Source organism: Gopherus evgoodei, chromosome 4 (assembly GCF_007399415.2).
Source record: "Gopherus evgoodei ecotype Sinaloan lineage chromosome 4, rGopEvg1_v1.p, whole genome shotgun sequence".
Lineage (NCBI taxonomy): Eukaryota > Metazoa > Chordata > Testudines > Testudinidae > Gopherus > Gopherus evgoodei.
The window spans coordinates 116,000,657-116,022,234 of NC_044325.1; the positions used below are offsets into that span (position 1 = coordinate 116,000,657).

Consider the following 21,578-nt stretch of genomic DNA (forward strand, 5'->3'; position numbering starts at 1 on the left):
TCAAGGTTCCTTCCCCATTCTGAACTTTAGGGTACAAATGTGGGGACCTGCATGGACACTTCTAAGCTTAATTATTAGCTTAGATCTCGTAACTCTGCCACCATCCAGAAATTTCAGTGTCTGGAGCACTTCTTGTCCCCCTCCAAAACCTTCCCCTCCCTGGGCAGCCTTGAGAGGCTTCACCAATTCCCTGGTGAACACAGATCCAAACCCCCTGGATCTTAAAACAAGGAAAAATCAATCAGATTCTTAAAAAGAAAGCTTTTAATTAAAGAAAGAAAAGTTAAAAAAAATCATCTCTGTAAAATCAGGATAGAAAATACTTTACAGGGTAATCAAATTCGTAAAGCCCAGAGGAACCCCCTCTAGCCTTAAGTTCAAAGTTACAGCAAACAGAGGTAAAATCCTCTCAGCAAAAAAGGACATTTACAAGTTGAGAAAACAAAAATAAAACTAATCTGCCTTGCCTGGCTGTTACTTACAATTTTGAAACATGAGAGACTGATTCAGAAAGATTTGGAGAGCCTGAATGGACGTCTGGTCCCTCTTAGTCCCAAGAGCGAAGAACACCCAAAACAAAGAGCACAAACAAAGACTTCCCTCCACCAAGATTTGAAAGTATCTTGTCTCCTTATTGGTCCTCTGGTCAGATGTCAGCCAGGTTTACTGAACTTGTTAACCCTTTACAGGTAAAAGAGGCATTAACCTGTAACTATCTGTTTATGACACCCTCATACAGCATACCTGCTGCAAATGCCAGAAGCGGGAAGACAGGACACACACACACACACACACACACACACACACACACACACACACACACACACACACACAAAAACTCCAGGGGAGTTAATGGCCTGATTTGCTACTGCCTTGCACAGGCATAAATGACCACACACAGGGCAAAGTGGGAATCCTCTTGCAGTACAAATCTGGAGCAACTCGACTAAAACCAATGATGTTGCACCACCAGTGTAACATTGGACTAGTTTCTCATTTCATTCAATGAGTGTCAGGTGCAGGTAAAAATGCTACCACTCTAACTCACTAGTGGGTGACACCACTTCACATGGGGTTAAGTAACTACCTAAGGTTGGAGGCAGTGAAGAATCAGGTGCTCAGCTGACAGGTCTGCAGGACAAGCTAATATCAGTACAGTGAAAGCTGGTGTCCTGGTACAATTGTGTCACACTGGTGCACCTCCACTACAGGAGATATCAGCTACATGCTCTCGCCCCAAGGCATAGATGCCATAGGGTTATGACACAGAAGAGTCTTGCTTTGGGAGAAAAAGCCCAACACACAAAAAGCTAAGCCCAGCTCTTCAACTGGTGTAAGTCAGCCAAGCTGCATGGATTTACACAGCTGGGTGTCTGCCCTGTAGCATTGGTGCGGCTGTTCGAGAAGCTGCAGTGAAAGCGGACAGCCTTTCTGCAAAAAACTCTATTTCCATTTCAAGGCAGGAGAGATGCAAAGCAGCAGCAGTCAGTCTGTGCCCATTTTCAGGGGCAGACAGTAGCACAGAAAAATCCACCGAGTACTTGACAGATTTGATGTAGCCTCAAAACCCCAGGGGAAGCAGAACTACTATACACAGCACATGCCCACCTCCACCCCTGCAGAGCTCACAGGGCAATCTGCCTTAGAAAGCAGCAAGGACAAAGGTCATTTCTACCCTCGTCAGTCAGCTGATGAGAATCAGCCCTTATCAGCTCGTTTTTTCCTGTCACTCACTCGGACTGGAGAAAGCCAAACTGCTTCTGTAGAGATCAGGGCCCTGTACTGACTGGGTCTGGGGAGTTAACAACAACTAGACCACGAGGGATGAGCACAAATTCAGGAGTCATGCTGGCTGTGTCCGATTACCAAGTGAGTTAAGTTACTTTCCTGGCCATTCTTCCTCCCACCCCACCCAGGCCCATGTGGTCATGGTTTAAAAATATATCTATCCCAGGGATTAGCGGCCTAACCCAAATCCCATTGAATGTAGAGAAAAAAAAAAAAAGAAAGAAAAAAAGAAAAAAAAAGTTTCGCATTCCCCAGATAGAAAGGATGGACTTGTGCCTAAAGCACTGAACTAGGCCTAAGAAGACTTGTGCTCGATTCCTAGTTCTGCTACAGACTCTTGTGAGCTCAGGAGAGTCACTAATCTCACTGTGACTCAGGAGAGTCATTAATCTCAATAAAAAGGGGGCTAGTAATGCTTCCTGTGTCTGAATAGTCTCTTTAGGGGCTGTAATTTCTTTAGCACAAGGACTCGTCCCTTAGTATGTGCATGTACAGAGGTCTCCTTTTGCTAGAGCCTCCCAACCAAGATCAGCACCTACCACAATAAGAACAATAGACTTCAAGAGCTTGCACCAATTCTCATTAATTAGCACTGCACCAGGACCACCACACAGAAGACAGTATTCTTCAGATAACTACATGTTTGAAGGAGACAAGGGGGGTTACAGTTTTCATACACACTAAGAATACACAATCTGCATCATTTATCTTTAGGATAAAAGACGGCAAAGAGCATAGAAAATTGGTGTGTGTGTATATTATATTATATTCTCTCCCTCATGAAAATACAGGGCCCTTAAGGAGCAGTGTGTTAGGCTCCAAGCACATTCTGTGCACAAGAGATCAGCTTTTCCAGTTGTCACTCTATGCCAGCCACCTTATGTTATGCAAAGTGCCTGCCTCTGTGCCCGTTATGGCCCTGCTTGCTATGTCCTCTTTGCCCTTCTATCGTGTGGATATGCATTACAGGCAACCTTACACCAGCCAACTTTTCTCCAGCGGCATTAGGTCGTTCAGGGCAAACTAACAGCAATCAAGTCATAATGAGAAATTTTGCTCTCAGTCACCCTTGGAGGAGACCAGGGACACATTTAGCTTTGCGAGGAATACCTTTCCACATGGAATTTATTTATGGAGGTGGGGAGGAAGGGCTGAAAGGTTAGCAGGTTCTCTTGGGGTCCTGATACTACAATACCCAAAGGTGAAGGTAAGATTATCACCATGGCCCACAAGCTGCTGATTCTTGGGCACAAAAAAAAAAAAGACTGATGTTTCTAACCAACTGAGATCTGAGCGTACTGGTCACAAAGCATAGCATGCAGCCCCATTTAAGAGCAAACCCTCTGCTCCTCCTACAAGGCTGTTAAACAGGATAGAAGCCTGAGGAGTTAGACAGCAGAGAGTCTAGCCAGGCAGAGCAGAGCCCTCATGGAGCCAAGAATGTGCCTGGAATTGGCTTCTCTGTACATGCATGTATTGTAGGAGACTTAGGGCTTTTCAACATGGGAGAATAGAACTATACTGGTAGCTCTTCCATGCACACTCTTCTTTCAGAATAAGAGCATCCGCACAGGGAGTTATACTAATTTAACTATTGTGGTTTAAAATTCACACCCTATCATATGCCAGCATAACCTTCCTGTGTAGCCAAGCCCTAAATAAGCTGCATCCAGAGACCCCACTAAGAGGTGAATTGGGGTAGGTCATGCTGGCCTTGCTTTGGGGATTGCTGAAGGGCTCACCTAATCATTACAATCTTTCATCAGTTTCTGCACACTCCTCAACCATGATAATTGGCAGGGGAGAAAGTCTCCAAGACATTGCACCACGCTAAAGCTCCAAATGATCCTGCAGCCGTCAAATCCTACTTCCAAATAGGGGTCTTTAAAAACTCCAAGAGACTCTTTGTGGTGTGAACCCATTTTCCCTTCTGCTTCACAGCAAGGAACAATAATCAAGGTTTCTCACTCAACCAAGGCTCTGGAAAAATGGCTGCTCAAAACACATTCACCAGGGCTTTATACACTGGGCACTTGCCAGACTGCAGCCATTACGACAGCTACACCTGCACCAGCATAGGCAGGGAAAAGCCACTATTTGTGCTGGTGTAGCTCATCCTGGTTCCATCACAGCAGATATGCTTCACAGTAACAACAGTAAGTATTTGTTCCACTGAACTGGTTGGCCTTGGCTGGAATCAAGGCAAACCTCCCAGCACGGATAAGGTCCAAGACTTAAGAGGGGAAAATCATGACTTGGAGACAGATCTGCATCCAAATCCCTTAGCCATGTTGTGGGGAGGCAGAGAAGAGTCATCCTCCTGTAGTGATCCTTTGCATCATGAGGATGAGTAATGTAGCTGTAGGCTATGGGAAGTGGCCAGCAGGTTGCAATGAGCTTCTAATTATAGCGCTCCTCAGATTGGCCTCCCAACAGACCAGTCTGCAGTGAAGTCCCTACTCTTCCATTCATAGTCTGGGGATCATTCCTTTAAGAGCCTGAAGCTCCTGCAGTCTGATCCTAGTGGGATCCAGGAAATGCTAAAAGACTCCCCCCTCCTGCAGTCTGATCACAGGTAGTTACAAAGCCCCAGAAGGCTGCACCTGAAATGCAATGGCAACAGACTTCCACACCTCACCCCTCCAGGCACTGATTAGACCAGGCAAGTTACCTGCCCTAATTAATCCCTGCTGGGTTCACATCAATGTCTTTTTGTTTAGGCATTTTAGTTGGAGATCACTTTCCACAGAAACATGTTCCATGCAGCCTGCGCAGTACTGTGAACAGATGTTGCAAGTTGTTGGCTGTGCCCACAACCAGCCTTGAACATACGGGATTTCCTGCGACTGTGGGGCCTATTTCTACTCCTCTGTCTGTTCACGCATCCGAGCAGAGCTCCTCTGGGCGGCGTCCACTGGCTCCCTTGATGCCTTCGAGGAGCAGTGGGCGTTGTCCAGGGTTCTGTTCGGTGTCCCCATTAGGTTCCCTTCGTTTAGCCCTATGACTTCACTCCCGATCCTGCTTTTTTCATTAGTTGTCCCACGAAATCAGTTAGTGTTGCAGACCTGTGGATCCTCCCTTTAGGCTGGGGGGAGGTCCTTTAGAAGTGGGCGGGCTTCGCCCACCCACCTCCTGGATGCCAATAGGACCAGCCTTGAACATGATCAGACAGACCTCTTTTTATTCTTCTGCCTGGGAAATCGGAGTGAGAATCTTCAGGTTGATTTTGTTAAGAGGTGTCTTGGCAGGCCAGTCCTCAGCATCACATGTAAGTTCTAATTGAGTGGATTAATGCCTCCCTTCCAGAAGCCATCTTAGAAAGGTCATCACAGGACATTCTAATCACTTTTCAGAGTAACAGCTGCGTTAGTCTGTATATGCAAAAAGAACAGGAGTACTTGTGGCAGTTCAGAGACTAACAAATTTCCAGCAGGATCAAGCTTACCCACAAAAGCCACAGAGTAGTTAACAAAAAAAAAAAAAAAGATGAGGAAGGAGAAACTATCAGCCAACCCCTTTAATATACTTGTTACTGCTTGACAAGCCAGACAGCCTGACAAGAGTGCTACAGAGTGACCACTCCCAAATCTCCAGGATTCTGGGAGATCCTAGGCTACAATCCAGCTCCCCTCCCTTCTGTGCCACCAGGCATGCTTAGCAACTGAAGGAGCGAGGGAGCCAAAAGGTTACAGAAGTGGGCAAGTTTAGAGGCTATGAAGAAAAGCCACCAGTGTGACAGAATGCCAGCAGGCTCAGCATTCAGGAATCAGCTGTATTTTGCCTGGGGAGCAGCACACACATAATGCCACCCACTGTCTTTGCTCCATTCTTGTGAGCTGAGGGGGTGCTGAAACTCCCAAAGATAGTGCTCTTTGACAGTAGGATTCTTGTCAGTTTCCAAACCCTGCCAGCTCAAGTGAACAGAGAGCCTGATTCTCCACTGCTTTGCCACTTGCATGGTCCCTTACTGCTGTATGGGGTTTGTGCAATACACATCTACATCAGAAGGCTTCACTCACTCATGCTGGTCAGGTATATTACACCCACTTTGCAGGTGTGTAAATGACAGAAGACGCAAGGCAGCAAGAGAGTCAGGCCCAGAGAGTCTGAGCTGAGTGGAGAGGGAGTGTAAGGCAAGAGCCCAACCACAATCATCTGCAAACCCAGTGCTTTGGAAGTGAATGTGGTTGAGTCACCCAATTTAGAGGAAGTGGTCCAACTGGCTACTGGACAAACAGACAGACACACATAGCTCACAAGCCTAAAGTTTTCAGACTCAGAAGAGATTTTGGGGGAGAAAAGGACTGATTCAGTCTGGAGGAGCCCAGTCTTGACATAATCCTTTGAAAGGTCAATGAAATAGAATTACCATTCCTCTTCAGATAAAATGCTCACCTGACATGCATTAGCAGTGGCTAATGGCAAAAGAAAAAAGACTTTCCATATTATAAGCAGGCCTCACAGGATCTCAAAAGGATTTCTCTAGAGGTGAGCAAGTAATGATAATCTATCATCATTGGTGTCATCTTTTTCCAGCTGGGGAGACTAGTGAGGGTGCAGCAAGTGCAGGACCTATGGAACCAGGGTGGGAGGGAAACTGTCAGTCTGCAAGCCAAATATATATGCCAACTGACAGATTTGATGGCATGCAGATGGTGTCTGTGTGGATGCATCATACCATCATAATTTAAGACTCAGGGCTTCACCTCTACTGATTCTGGAGTATGTTCTACTGATTGCTGGGAAAGGAAAAAAGGGGCGGGGGAACAACCGATGGAGTATTTTCAGGTAGATGCAAGGTGGCAGTTCTTCCAAACAAGGCCATAGCAGCTAATTAAAGTTTGAGGGGCCCTGCACCATGCACAATTACAGATTTCCATACAAGTTCTTCCCAGTATCTTAAGAAGCTGTCCACATGCCACAACTACGCAATTTGTACCTTTGGTGGGGATCTCCTTTTCAGGCAGAAATGGCTTCAGGCTGTCCCATTTCCCTTCCTCTTTCCATGATTGCACAGAAAGTCATAGACTATTGCCTCCCAATCTGCACTTCACCAGCCAGACATCATCTAATGTAAGATGGGGGTCACTTTGACTTCAGAGCAGCTTTGCCTATTTATATTAACAGAGGATTTGGGCCAACATTTTCCACACACATAGTAACCTCTGCTGTCTGTTGATAAGCCATTGTGTGTGCACTCTATGAACAAACTCCCTAGGTGTCCTTTTTAGTAAGGGGTTATTATTGTCCATTGACCTCAGTGAACCTCAGCAGAAAGAAGAAAAATGTGCTGCCCCCACAAAGGTCTCTGGTGTTGAGCAGTGTTCTTTCTTGTGGTCACATGACAGCTTGTTGTGTTATCTCCTGAGCGCAAATAACTGAACATCAAATAGCCATTGCCTAGTCCCAGATCAAGACTGGGACAAAAGGTCTTAACTATGACACCAATAAAACCTTTGTATAGCCTCTAACCTAAGGACAACCTCTTAAAGAATGTCATGAGCAAACAATATTATCCTGCTTATAAATCTGTGGCCTCCTCTATGTTGGCTCACAGCAGTGTGCGCAGGATTTTCATTACTGGTGATGTCTTCACATGCTTTATGGCAGTTGCTGATAGTATCACAGCTGATTTATGCTTCAGGTGAATCATTGAGGCTCCCACTGATAACGTGTTTTCGTGGTAGCCAGGTGAGTACAATAAACCCACCTCCTCCTTGAAAAAGTGGCTGATTTAGCAGAGCCAATCTGCATTTCTTTATGCTTCTCTACAGGACAGCAGTTGCAGGTTACAGGAATACTGGAGATGGTTACAGGTCCATGGACATTATAGGTTACATAAGCCAGAAGGGATGATCTGCTGGTCTAAGCATCAGGTTTAAAATGCCAAGGTTCTCTAGAACCACAGGTTCAAATTCCAGAAGAGTTTGATATTGCCAGTCATCCCTCTAAGGCAGATCTATCAGCTATGCTATGGGAATATTGGAGATGGTTATACGTCACTCAAAGGTGGTCAGGAGAGATTTTACTGAAGAGTAGGGAAGGTCCCCAGTTTAATGAGTCCATGGCACTAAGAACAGAGTTCTGCCCTTGAGTTCATATCCAAGTTTGCCCTATCTCACTTCCCCACTGTTTAAAACCAAGCAGCTTTCTCCTCTCTGACCCAGACATGGCTACATTTTAAAAAGTGGTTCATTCTACCTACAGCTATTTGCACACAGAGCTAATATACACAACTGTGTTCCTGCCACTATCACCCTTGTCTTTGCCTTGTGTTCCTCACTCACCTGTGGCATCTTGCCCCTGTTTAAAGTAACAGGTCTTCGGTCAGGGACTCTGTTCCATATTTGTACAGCACCCACCACACTGAGGCCTTGATCTTGACTGGTGCTCAACCATAATACAAATAAATTGCTCCGAATTCAGGAATGATGGGGAATCAACCCAGTGACAAGCTGGAGGCAATCTGAGACTATGATAGTTACATGCTGCAGGGACCAAGTACAGACTGGGAAGATGTTGCTACTAACAGAAGCCTGGCAATAGGGGACTTGGGGCTTTGACTCAAAGCCCAATGAAGCTTGCAGAAGGAGTCTTTCCACTGACTTTGATCAGGACTTTTGAGACAGAATGAAATCAGGTAAAATGCTCTAACGTACAAAAGAACCTCACCCTGCCCAGACAACATTTAACATGGCATGATGGGGTCCAGCTGAATTCAGAGGCAAGGCACAGATGTACCATAGCCTCAAATCATATCTGCAGGCAAACAAACAGGGCTTAGTGTTCTAATCTGAAGACTAGAAAGCACCACAGGACAGTTGCCACAATTAGCATTAGAACCCTGAGCAACTGGTACCCTAAAGCACCTGCTACCACCCAGCCTCCTGCAGTTGTCATGCAGCCACTGATAGCTTGTTCCAGGAAAAGCTGTTTTGCTGACAAGTGCAGGAATCTGCAACCTTTGTGTCCTCTCCCATTAGTGATTCAGTTCATGCACTCCCTAAGCCTAACCCCTGAACTACAGTCTAGAGTTCAGAGTCAAGTGTTTACAACAGGGATGAGGTGCAGAGACTGTTGGAAATGCACCATCTGGGCACCATGGCCACTTTTACCTTCAGTGGCAAACCAGAGTCAGCCACCTTGCATTCTGCTGACTTTTCTGCCCTCCCATTAACAGGAAAGTGGCACCTGTCATTTCCTACAGAGCTCCACACTCAGCTACAGAAATAGACTAGAGATGCCAAGTTCAGATCAGATTTCAAACCACCCTACAGAACACAGAAGGGTTTCGCTCTAGGTACTGATTCTCTGCAGGGATAAATCAACTTAGCTTCATTGACTTCAATGGAGTTGTGTTGATTCACACCAGCTGAGGATCTGGTTTTAGGCTTGTCTCTCCTCAGCACTTTTTCCCCAATGCCCCCCAGGATATAGGCAAATAAATATTATTAATCCTAGTTTATAGAAGTCCCTGATTATGAATTCTTTGGGGCAGGGACTGTGTGCAGACAGCACCTGACATACTGTAGGTGTTACCGGAATACAAACAGTAGTAATAGAGATAGACAGGATAAGTGACTTGCTTGAGGCTACAAAGGGAATCTGTGTCAGAACCAGACGCAGTACTCAGGAGTTCCTGGCACCCAGTTTCTTGTTTACACCAGTTCTCCTGCAGAATAGGTGGCAATGGGATTCTCCGAGTAGAATCTAAGGCTATGTCTGCCCTACAGCCTATGTCGGCGTAACTTATAAACCACTCCCCTGAGTGACATAAGTTACACCAACGTTAAGAGCTTGTGTGCACAACACTATGTTGGCAGAAGAGCTTCTTCAGCTGATATAGCTTCTGCCACTTGTGGAGGTGGGGGGGAGAGGTGTTATGACCATGGGAGAGCTCTCTCCCATCAGCATAGAGCATCTTCACCTCATGCACTGCAGCAGCAGAGCTGTATTGGCACAACTGAGCCGCTGCAGCGCTGTACGTATAGACATGGCTTAATTGTTCTGCCATTGAACAAAGTTGTGGCTGACAGAGAAGCAACTGCATCAAGGGCATCCCTGTCAGTGGCAGTTCTCTCTAGACTGATTCCTCCATGGGAAGTGATAGATTAAAGAAGTCCTACCCCCTCCACCAGAGCAAATGGCACAAGGAGCAAGGCTACAGTCCCAGACTGCAGTTTGGATGGCCCGTATACTCCCCACCCAAGGTACATTCTGGCAAACTCCCAACAAGTAAGTGTTTAAGGTCCCATAGGGTGCAGTTATATCTAGGCTCGTCCTCACTGTGGAAGTAGTCATGTTGAGAGAAAACCAGTTACAGTCTATAGCTGTGGTTCTCAATGAGGGGTACAAAGTCAGTACAAACTAAAATTTCATATGACTTGTTTATATGCTCTATACAAGGACATGTCAGTACAATATTTATATTCCAATTTCTTTTATAATTCTATGGTAAAAATGAGAAAGTCAGCCATTTTCAGTAATACCATCCGTGACACTTTTGTATTTTGAGGTTTGCTTTTGTAAGCAAGCAGTTTAAGTGAGGTGCAACTTGGGGCTTTGCAAAACAAATCAGACTCCTGAAAGGGTACAGTACTCTGGAAAGGTTGAGAGCCACTGGCCTTCAGGTCCCCAATGTACGTAAAACATGGTTTGGTCTTGCCACATAAGTTGGCCTGATCCATTGCATGTAGGACCCCCACTCCAAAACCACAGCAGGTCCCCCAGAACAGACAGAACCGTTAAAAAGGCCTTACATCCAGGGGTCAAGGGAAAGGAGAGGACGACAAACGGTGAGTAGAATCAATTCTTATTGTGCCCAGGTTTAGAGCGTGATAGTTCAGTACAAAGAGGCAGATGCTTGTAAGCCATTGTTAACCCCTTCACCTCTGAATTCTTCGCAGCCAAACACAAAATACGCCTCATATTATATATTACACACACACTCCTCAGTTTAGTTACATATAACATTTTAAAATCCATTATACTGCTGCATGTTGCACATGGGGGCACTTCTTAGCTATATAGGTCTGGCAGTCCAGTCCACCAAGTGACTAAAGTTTCCTGGACATTTTATCTATGGCATCTGTGATAAATGAAGAGGCGGGGACGCCCAGCCAGCCAGTTAGCTATAAGTCCCTCATGGTGGCTGTTCTCTGCTTGCTTTACCTGTAAAAGGTTAAAAACGTCCACCAGTGAAAGGAAACTGAGTGGGCACCTGACCAAAAGAGCCAATGGGAAGACTAGAACTTTAAAAAAAATGGGGAGAAAACGAAATTGAATAAATAAATACATAAATAAACCCCACAACTTCCCCTTTGTGTCTGCTTTTCTCTAGGAAACAGGGGAACAAGGAGCAGTTATGCTATGAGAAGCTTTAAGCCAGGGACAATCATAAATCAGATCATACCTAGAACTACTTATTTGGAACTCCCAAATGTGTAAGTATATCCGGAATGTTTAAAAAGATGTGAATAGGGTTATTTCTGTTTATTTCTTATGGCTAATGGACTCCCCTGTGATAACCCCAGATGCTTTGGTTTGCTTGTAACCTTTAAGATGAACCCCAAAGAAAGCTATTTTGGGTGCTTAATTTTTTGGAATTGCTCTTTTAAAAAACTCTAGCAAAAAGCCTAAGTTCCAGATTTTTTTTTTATTTTATTTTAAGAACAGATTTTTGGTGTCCTAAGAGGTTTGTGCATATGTTGTTTAATTAGCTGGCAGCAACAGCTAATTTCCTTTCTCAGTTCTTCCCTGAAAGGGGGTGGGTGACAGGGCTTGAGGGTACCCCACAGGAAGGAATTCCCAAGTGCATCTTCCTAGGTTCCGAAAGGGGTTTTGCATTCCAGTGGTGGCAGCGTTTACCAAGCCAAGGTCAGAGAGAAGCTGTCACCTTGGGAGTTTAATACGAGCCTGGAGTGGCCAGTATTAATTTTTAATATCCTTGTGGACTCCCCACCTTCAGCATTTGAAGTGCCAGAGTGGGGAATCAGCCTTGACAACATCACTGAACACCTTGTATTATAGGGTCTCATTAGCAGTTCCGGAATGAACAGCCGCAAGGCCCCCTATGATCTCACTTGGTTGTTGTCCATGGCACACACAAATAAAACAAAACTTGCTGACTTGTGCACCTGTGAAGGAGATATTCTGTAAAGCTACATTTCCTTTTACGTTCCAGAGGAAACATCTAAGCAGAAGGTTGAATACTGCAAAAGAGCAGGTTTAGAAAGGTGATTATCCCCTTGTCAGCCTTTCTATTTAAAGAGATTTCCTGGTTTCTTGGAGACACAGATAATCAGCATGGGTGGCCAAACTCATAAGCACATTATATGCTGCCCCCACTTTTTCTCCAGCCACTTTTCTGCTTCCAGTACAAAGCCATTAGGAACTCATCGGCTGTAAGTTTCCATCCCCACACGGTGGGGAAAGAGTGACAACGAGCAATGAGTATGTTTCTTTTAACTACACTGAAGTTACAGAATGCTGAATCTTTGCTTAGCCTGTGCCACTGTGGTCCAACGACACAGGTTTATTAAAAAAAAAAAAAAGTCATGCTTAATTTCCTATATTAATTGGCTTTGATCAATCTGCATCACAGCCATAATGCTAGTCCAGTACCATGAATGCACAGCAGTTCCCATCTAATGTGACGATGTTATAACAAAAGTACCTTTTCAGAACAAAGTTGAATGAAAGTTCCACATTTTATCAATGCATTACAATGTACAAAACAATCTCGTTGCAACACATGCTCTAAAGCAGGGGTGGGCAAACTAGGGCCCGTGGGCTGGATCCGGCCCAACAGTCGTTTTAATCTGGCCCTTGAGCACCCACTGGGGAGCAGGACCCGGGGCTTTTCCTGCTCCGGCGCTACAGCCTGGGAGCAGGGTTGGGGGCTGCTCCACGCAGCTCTCAGAAGCAGCAGTATGGCCCCCCTCCAGCTCCTACATGTAGCCAGGGGGCTCCACTCTCCATACTGCCCCTACTCCAAGAGCCACCCCCACAGCTCCCATTGGCCAGGAGCTGCAGAGGTGGTGCATGTAGACCTGGCAGAGTGCAGACCCGCCTGGCCTAGCTAAGGTGGGACATGCAGCTGCTTCCGGGAGCTGCTTGAGGTAAGCACCACTTGGAGCCTCCACCCCTGAGCCTCTCCCCATGTCCCAACCCGCTGCCCCAGCCCTGATACTCCTCACATCCTCCAAACCCTCAATCCCAGCCCAGAGCACCCTCCTAAACCCAAACTCCTAATCCCTAGCCGGAGCCCTCACCCCTCCCACACCCCAACCCCAATTTCATGAGCATTTATGGCCCACTATACATTTTCTATTCCCAGATGTGGCCCTCAGGCCAAAAACTTTGCCCACCTCTGCCCTAAAGACTCCCATTAACTATACTATAAATTGACATTCACTACAGGGCCAACATAGTCACTAGGCATCCTTGTATAAGTTTTCATGGGCTATATCAGGCCCATAGTGATCACTTACAAAGAAGCTGATCTGTGAAAAACCAGCTTCACTGAAGTCTATCCACATAACCCATATTAGTCTTGTTGTTTATGGATGTGTTTTCACTTTCCATTTCAAATGGAATGTCCCTCTTTGGTTTTAGTCCGTGCTCCTGCTCGGTCTTATGTAAAAAGAAACATAAAGTAACTTGAAAGAATATTTTGGAAGGAGAATAGAGGAGAAGCAGTTCCCTAGAGGTGGATACATATGATTTAAGAAAAAGAGATCCTGTGTGGGCACTCTCTTGTAAAATAGTCCATTTATTCCAGAAAAGTGTCCATTGGGGGAGCTGTTCCCAAACAGCTTATTCCACAACAGTAATGCCGTTCCATTTCCCCATGGAGAGGAGCCACAAGAGACAGCTAGTCCCTGGTTCAAAGAGCTTCTACATTAAAAAACAAAAACAAAAACTGCTTATATGCAGCACAGAATTTACCAGCAAAAGGGATCGCCTGGGGGCAAAATAGTTTGCATATTCGAGTGTATTTTTTGTTCCTGTGATGAACAGAGAGGATCCCTTAGCGGCCTTCTCTTGTCCAATCGATCTCAAACTTTTCCATCTCATGGCCCACCTCCCATCTAGCTTGGCTCTAGAGCAGGCTTATGAACGTCCCCTCCTCTGCCACCACACACCCCGTTTATGACACACACGCGCGAGTCACAACCCCAGGTTGACACACACACACACATACCGGCCCTACTTTACATGGCTGGGAAGGCATAAGGCCGGATCCGCCCTGCACTAGCAGCGGGGACAGGCTATTTGACTTCTCACCACCGCGCACCCCAAAGCTATGAACTCCTCACCCAAGCAGGCTCCAGTGACCAGGGCCGTGGCAGTCAGCGCTCCAGCGGAGGCTCCGTAGATCGTCTTGGCATTGGCTACCAGGAAGGGGGCATGCTCCTGGAGGCAGCTGGCCACCCCGATGTGGTACACCCCCAGGAACCCGCAGCCTGCGAAGGAGATACTCCAGGGGGAGTCCAGAGGGAACATCGCCTCCCCGCCTGGCAGCGCCTCCAGGGGGAGAGAGATGGGTGGGGGACGGGGCAGAGGGCAGCCGAGGCTCGCCAAGCCCTCAGCGGACAAACGCCCCGCGCCCCGCCTGGGCAATACGAGCGGAGGACCGGAGCGGGGGGGCAAGCCCGGCAAGAGCGATCTAGGGGCAGGAGAAGTTGTGGCACCCCCGATCCGCGTGCGTCGTTCTTCCCGCTCACATTCTACTGGGCTTTGCCGGCCGTGGCCCGGGATAAAGGGGAATGGATGCGCTGCGCCTGCCTTCCTTCCTGTGCCGGTCCCTTCCTGCTCTGCCCTCTTCCTCCGCCTGCTCCCCCACCGCTGCCTGCACCTGATGAGCAGCACAGAGGGGAGGGTGACAGTGTTATATCGGATGCGGGTCTGGCAGGGGAGGGGCTCCGGCTTGTCAGCGGTGGGGCCGGAGCAGCCAATCCCGCGCCAAATGCAAGGGGCCGGAGGGAGGAGACTCCTGCAACGGCTAATAGCAGCGGGGGTGAGCCTATACCGCCGGGTGGGGCTATGCAAAGAGGCTTCTGAGTGGAAAAAAAATGCTTGGGGGAGGACTTCTCGCTCGGCACCGGCGCCAGCTGCAGCTGCCGGTGTGCCGACGCGTTTAGAAACCCTCCCGTTTTGCAACTAGGTGCAGTTTCCACCAGGCAGTGTAACTATCTGGGCTCCTGCTCAAGACTTGCTGCTGCCTGGTCCATGGGGTTGCAAATCGGGAGGGATGGGGTTTGCGGTGGAAAACACTCACGATCTGCTTTCTCCTGGCTAGTGTGCCAAATTGATCTATTGCATGATTGAGGAGCGCCCTTTCACGGCTCTCTTCTGAAAGGGCAGCCCAAGGGGAGGGAGCTGGGCGCGCAGCTGTGGAACGCACATCTGGAATGCACATATGGCTCGCTGGGGTGCGCTCCGCAGTTATGGCTGCCAGCTCCGGAGGCGTTCGGCCCAGACTGATGACAAGAGATCCACTCACTGCCCAGAGGAAGTCTAGCTAGGCACCTCTGTGTATGTGCGTGTGTATTGTGATGACGCTTGTGTGTTTTGAGGATTGTGTGATGGGGTGTGTGTGAAGGGGATGAAGAGCTTTGGCCTGGTGCGCATGTGTTTTTGTGGGGTGTAGCGTTCTGGTGGTGTGAGCGATGGGTTAGGGTTGTTGTGGCATGTTGTGTGTGTATTCTGGGGTGGTTTGCGTATCTGGGAGTAGTAGTTTTGGAGTGGGGGGATGTTGTGGGCATACAGGGTTTTGGAGTTGGGGGTGGGTTGTGTGTGTATTGTGGGAGTACAGGATAATGCAGTGAGGTGTGTATATTGTGGGGTGGATTGTTTGTGTGTGTTGCTGATGAATAAAGAAAAAAATGTGTGTGTGTGTGTGTGTGTGTGTGTGTGTGTGTGTGTGTGTGTGTGTGTGTGTGTGTGTGTGTGTAGTGTTGCTTTTGCTCTCTATAGCCAGGGCTGCCCAGAGGATTCAGGGGGCCTGAGGCAAGCAATTTTGGGAGCCCCTTCCATAAAAAAAGTTGCAATACTATAGAATACTATATTCTAGTGGGGGCCCCTGTGGGGTCCAGGGCCTGGGGCAAATAGCCCCACTTGCCCTATCTGTAGCTGGCCTCCCCTTGCTTACCCAGCCCCCATTTTCCTGCACATCATCAGTGAGATGACCACACATGGAAACATACACATCACCCTCTAAAAGGAGGATCCAGATCGTTGGTGTGGCTAATCTCTACATCAGCTGGAGGGACTATGGGAAGAAGGAAAAGCAGTAGCTGCAGGAGCACAGGCACCAGCTGGAGGCAGAAAAGGGGAGGGAAGCCCAAGACTCCATATTCCACTTTGGGGACTAACAGAGTGGGAAGAGGCTCTGCATAGCACAGGAGAATTGCAGACTTGAACCTCCCCATTCATCCATGGAAATGACATATCAGCTGTGGGAGACATGAACCACCTCATTCAGCTCAACCTAGGGTTGTGATTTCAATCCTTGAGGGGGCCACTTAGGAATCTGGGGCAAAATCAGTACTTGGTCCTGCTAGTGAAGGCAGGAGGCTAGATTCTATGACCTTCCAGTTCTATGAGATAGGTATATTTCCATTTATTATCTCAATGGGTGCTCTCCCCCTTCTCCTATGATCCTATGCCCTGTTGCAGAACGCTGGTTTTCAACGCTGCCACCTCACTCCCCTGCCTGTGGATTTTAGAGTAATTTTAATATTAAAATGAAGTCCTTAGTGGGGTGGGGACTGTATCTGAGGAACCCTTTGACCAAATTTGCACCATAATGTATACCCTGGCTCCTATTGTGCCATACCAATATTCAAGATAATTGTCCTATGCACATGGATCCCCCTTCCACTGGCCCCAAATTTTTACCACAAATCCCAGACTCTGTTGCAATCAGTGCTCAGTGGTTTGAGCATTGGCCTGCTAAACCCAGCGTTCTGAGTTCAGTCCTTGAGGGGGCCATTTAGGGATCTGGGGCAAAAAAACACAACTGTCAGGGACAGTACTTGGTCCTGCCTAATGAAGGCAGGGGACTGGACTTGATAACCTTTCAAGGTCCCTTCCAGTTCTGTGAGATAGGTATATCTTCATATATTATTATTATGCCAGTATAGCTGCACACATGGACTCTAGAGCATTCTGATAATTAGGAGCATCTCATGTTGGTGGGGCTGCATCTTAGGAAACATTTGATCAAATTATGCTGAATTTGCTTCACAAACACTGCTAAGCTGGTTTTGTGCCTCTGGGCACTCACCTCCATCACTCACCTACCAAATTCCATCTCTCCCTGACCGTGGTAAGCTTGGAGGGGCCATAGCACTGCACATCAGAGCTGGTGGCATCAAAATGGAGGAGAGAGGTAATCCAGAGTTCCTACCCCAGGTCTGGGCCTCATATGGGGAAGGGGATCTGCACATCTACCTGCAGGTTTGGAAGCAGAGATGTGAAATGGTCCCATTCATCTCAAAGGATGTTCTCAGTTTAAAAAGTACTCTTCATGGCACTTAATGAAGCCTAAAAATAGTTCTAAGCTGTGAACTGCTCCATTCATTTTAATGGATGTTCTCATCCCTGTCTCCCTGCCTTACAGTTTGTCTACACATGGATTTATTCCGGAATAGATCTTGCACTTTAAGTTCATACCTTACTTTAATTCAAATAGTTTCCCCAGTGTAGACAAGTCCTAAGTGCCTGTCCCACACACTATGCATGCCTATTCTCCATATTCCTTCCCTCCACCCTCCTGCAATGCTGTGTCCCTGGTGTGTGCATCCAGCAGACCTGTTCCAGGGGCCTGCAAAATTCTAGTCTATCATGCTGAAAGCTATCTAGTAGGAGCTCTACCAGCAGAAAACTGATTCATCCTGGCTGGGATTCTTGCACCAGCCTGCTGATGTCATTTTTATGTGGCACCTAATCTCTTCCGGATCAGCCCAGCCCCACACATCATACCACGCTTCATACTCCACATACTGCTGCCCACATGAGCCCAGGGCAGGACTTTCATAGACAGGTAGATGGAATTGAGGGTACAGTTGTGGGGGGCTGATCTCCCTCAAAATAATGAACATCACTCGCACTTCCAAGGAGAGCCCTGTTGTGGCCCCAGTTTCCAAGCAAAGGCAGGTTGTACACAGCATGCAAATATCCCAAGGAACAAATTCAGACTCATGGTTCTTGGGTACTAAGAGCTGAGAGTGTTCCCCATAGCTTCCATGTAGTTTGCACCTCTGCTCAGAAGTGCTCTGTAAGCAGAGGTGCTAATGCCTGTATTGCTTCCTCAGAGAGGCAGTGGGTGCTGGACACCAGCTGACTAAAACTGGGGTGGATGAGTGCAATAGTTTGAGCTTATTGTGAAGAATAAGACGTAACTGTAAAATCTGGATGTGATTTTTTGGGGGGTGTCTCAGGACCCTCTTGTTCCAATGACTCAAATGTAGACCCTAGGATGAACTCTATTGAGGCACCGCACAGCCTGTGGTATTTAGAGCACATAGCAGAGTCAGCGGTTAAACCGTAAGTCGTTCTCAACTATGGTGGAGCTATTGCCCCATTATAACAGAAACTATGAGCCTGATGTCAAGTGCCCACAACCATCACTGAAGTCAATGTGTGCTGTGGGACTTCGGAACTCCCAGGATCAGAGCCCGAAGCAAAGCACTAGTGGGAACATTTTGAAGAAAAATGGGGGAGCAAGGAAAATTCACAACGTTTGCAGAAGATTTTTTCCATTTCCCTGCCACTTCTATCGCCGGTCAGAAAAAACAGAAACTGTGCTGGAAATTCCAGGATATATGGAACTGACAGAAGCACACTCATGAGACCCAGTCCTATGACCCTTATTCTGGTCACCCCACACACACTTTGAAACCAACAGAGGGGGTTGACGGACTAAGGAATGCAGGATCAGCATTGTGCTGCCAATAGGAAGACCAAGTCCCGTGAGTAATTACACAGCAATTCTTCCCGATTTCCTATAATTAGCTGGATGGACCAGGCAGCGGTTGTGCCTCTGAGGGGTGGTGGTGCTCTTTATAATAGCAGATTTGCTGTAAAGTAATCGAGACACAGGCTCCAATTGAGTGCTTTAGTGCTGTAGCTTGCCTTCCCCAGGGACTCTGCTTCTTGGAGGTCACTGATCCAGAGGGATAGCACAAGGAAGTTCTTGGAAGGCAGTGCCAACAAACTTGGACAAGAGAGGATTATCTCCTTCAGTGGAAGAGAACGCAAAGTATGGGATGCAAGGGGATCCATGTGTCCACGTTCTTCATTTTTTGTGGGAGGGCAGGGAGTGATGGGTAATACAGTAGTAAGTCATCTCTGGGACAACATGTTTTGGGCCTGACCCAAAGCCAGACAAAGTCAGTAGAAAGACTGTCATTGACTCCCATGGGCATTGGATCAGCTGCCTTTATCGGATTGTCCAATAGACAGCATGACAAAGTACTATCTCAGCACTACCTCAGCACACAGGCCCAGAAAGATCCTGGAATGTGTGAGCCATATTTATGGCCCGCAGCTAAATGGCACAACAATGTGAGGATGAGAAGTGCTGATGGGAGACCAAAATTAACACTACAGGAAATAGAAAAGACTCCCAGCCCTAAACTGTACTTTTTTAGATCACTTGTGTAACTGCTTATTTAGAGAGGCATTAAAGGAGAGTGAAAAAAAATCAGAACAGCAGCAAATTAAGCACCAATAAAGTCAGGTTAGGAACACTTGCAGTGAGGGAATCAAGTATCCTAACTGACATTGGCTTCACTGGTTTCAGGATCAAGAAAAAAATGAAACACTGATATGCATATAACTGGTGATGTGTTCCCATGTAGACAAAACCTAAAAGTTAGCCTGTGCCCTAATGAGCTCACAGACAAGAAAGATGAAAAGCTTGTCTACACAGGAGAATTTCTCCATTTATGCCAGCATAACTGTCCATGTGGACACTCTTATTCCAGAGTCAGAGTAGCTATTTTTGGTTTAGCTTAACCCCCTCCCTAAGCCACATAAACTAACCCCAGAGACTTATACCGTAATAAGAACAGCTATATAGGGATTACACAGGTTGCAGCAGGAAGCTACACAGCTTGGCTTGAGGCCCATCTGCTGCCTCAGTTTCCCTCACTTCAGCCAACCACTGGCATCCAACTCTTTAGGTGCTGGGCACTAGTCAGACCTGTCATCCTCCCTTGGTCACAGGGCTTACCACATCACCTCACTAGATGACAATACAGTCTTTCCATCCTCCTCACACATGACAGCAGTATGGGGGCACCCACATCCACTCTCTACTACAGGTTCCCGATCCTGGGAACACTCCATAACAGGGTTATCTAACCTCCCTCCGATAGCCTCATTGTGGAGCTTCGATTTCCCAGGGCCTCTTCCTAGATTCACTCTCCTCCCACTCTTTATAAACCACTAATTCTGACTTCCTCTGATCTCCCAGGTCTACTGCTGTTTGCAATTCCTCCCTGCTCATGCTCCACAGGCTGTTCACTCCCCAGCCCCAACAAGCCTGGTTTAGTCACAGGCCCTTTGTCACATGAGTTCAGCACTGAGCTCCTTCATCTGGGGAGGAGAGCTAAGCTGGGACAAGTGCACCCCAACCTTCTTAAAGGGCTAGCTCAATTTGTGACCCCATGTCACAGAATCAAAGAATCATTGGACTGGATGGGACCTCGAGAGGCCATCTAGTCCAATCCCCTGCACTCATGGCAGGACTAAGTATTATTTAGACCATCCCTGAGAGGTGTAAGTGTATTGGTTTAAATTCATACTTTAGGTCAGGGCCGGGCAAACTTTTTGGCCTGAGGGCCGCATCGGGTTTAGTAAATTGTATGGAGGGCTGGTTAGGGGATGGGGTCATGTCCTGGCCCCCACTTCCTATCTGCCCTCCTCCCTCCCCTGCAGGACTCCTGCGCCATCCAACCCCCCCATTCCCTGACGGCCCCTCTGGGACCCCTGTCCCATCCACTCACACCCCTGCTCCCTATCCTGACTGCCCTCAGATCCATGCCGCCCCATCCAACACCCCCCCCCTTCCTGACTGCCTCCTGGGACCCCTGCCCCCATTCAACCCTCTGTTTCCCCCCCGACCACCATCCACACCCCCACCCCCTGACCACCACCCCGAACTTCCCTGCCCCCTATCCAAACCGCCCCCACCCCCGCTCCCTGCCCCCTTACCGTGCTGCCTGGAGCACCAGTGGCTGGCAGCACTACAGCCACGCCGCCCAGCTGGAGCTGGGCCACGCTGCCGCCGCCACCACACAGCACAGAGCACTGGGTCAGGCTGGGCTCTGCAGGTGCGCTGCCCCAGGAGCTCAAGCTCCGCTGCCCAGAGCATTGCACTGGCGGTGGAGTGAGAGAGCTGAGCCTGTGGGGGCAGGGGGACAGCAGGGAAGGGGCCGGGGATGAGCCTCCCAGGCCAGGAGCTCGGGAGCCGGGCAGGACAGTCCCATGGGCCATAGTTTGCCCACCCTTGCTTTAGGTTATACTGAAAAAAAACCTTTCTGCTATAGGCAAAGCCAAAGGAAACGTTCCTAGCCACATTTTACAGAGGAGAACTGAGGCACAGAGGGTTAAGTAACTGCCTCAACATCACATAGAGTATGTCTACACTATGGGATTATTCTGATTTTACATAAACTGGTTTTGTAAAACAGATTGTATAAAATCGAGTGCATGTGGCCACTCTAAGCACATTAATTCGGCAGTTTGCGTCCGTGTACTGAGGCTAGCGTCGATTT

The 21,578-nt window shown here is 47.7% G+C and overlaps 1 protein-coding gene across 2 annotated transcripts in view; it reads right to left on the reverse strand.

Moving 5' to 3' along the window:
- Positions 1 to 14,670, reverse strand: part of PNPLA2 (patatin like phospholipase domain containing 2) — a 49,889-nt gene extending 35,219 nt beyond the window's left edge. Inside the window, exon 1 of one of the 2 annotated variants that reach the window (XM_030560670.1) lies at positions 14,109 to 14,669. In XM_030560670.1, the coding sequence (XP_030416530.1) occupies positions 14,109 to 14,295 (187 nt within the window). In that variant the 5' untranslated portion in view covers positions 14,296 to 14,669. Of the gene's footprint in view, positions 1 to 14,108 lie in introns of both variants that reach the window. The other variant, XM_030560671.1, reaches the window with a different exon arrangement.
- Positions 14,671 to 21,578: the final 6,908 nt, after the last annotated feature.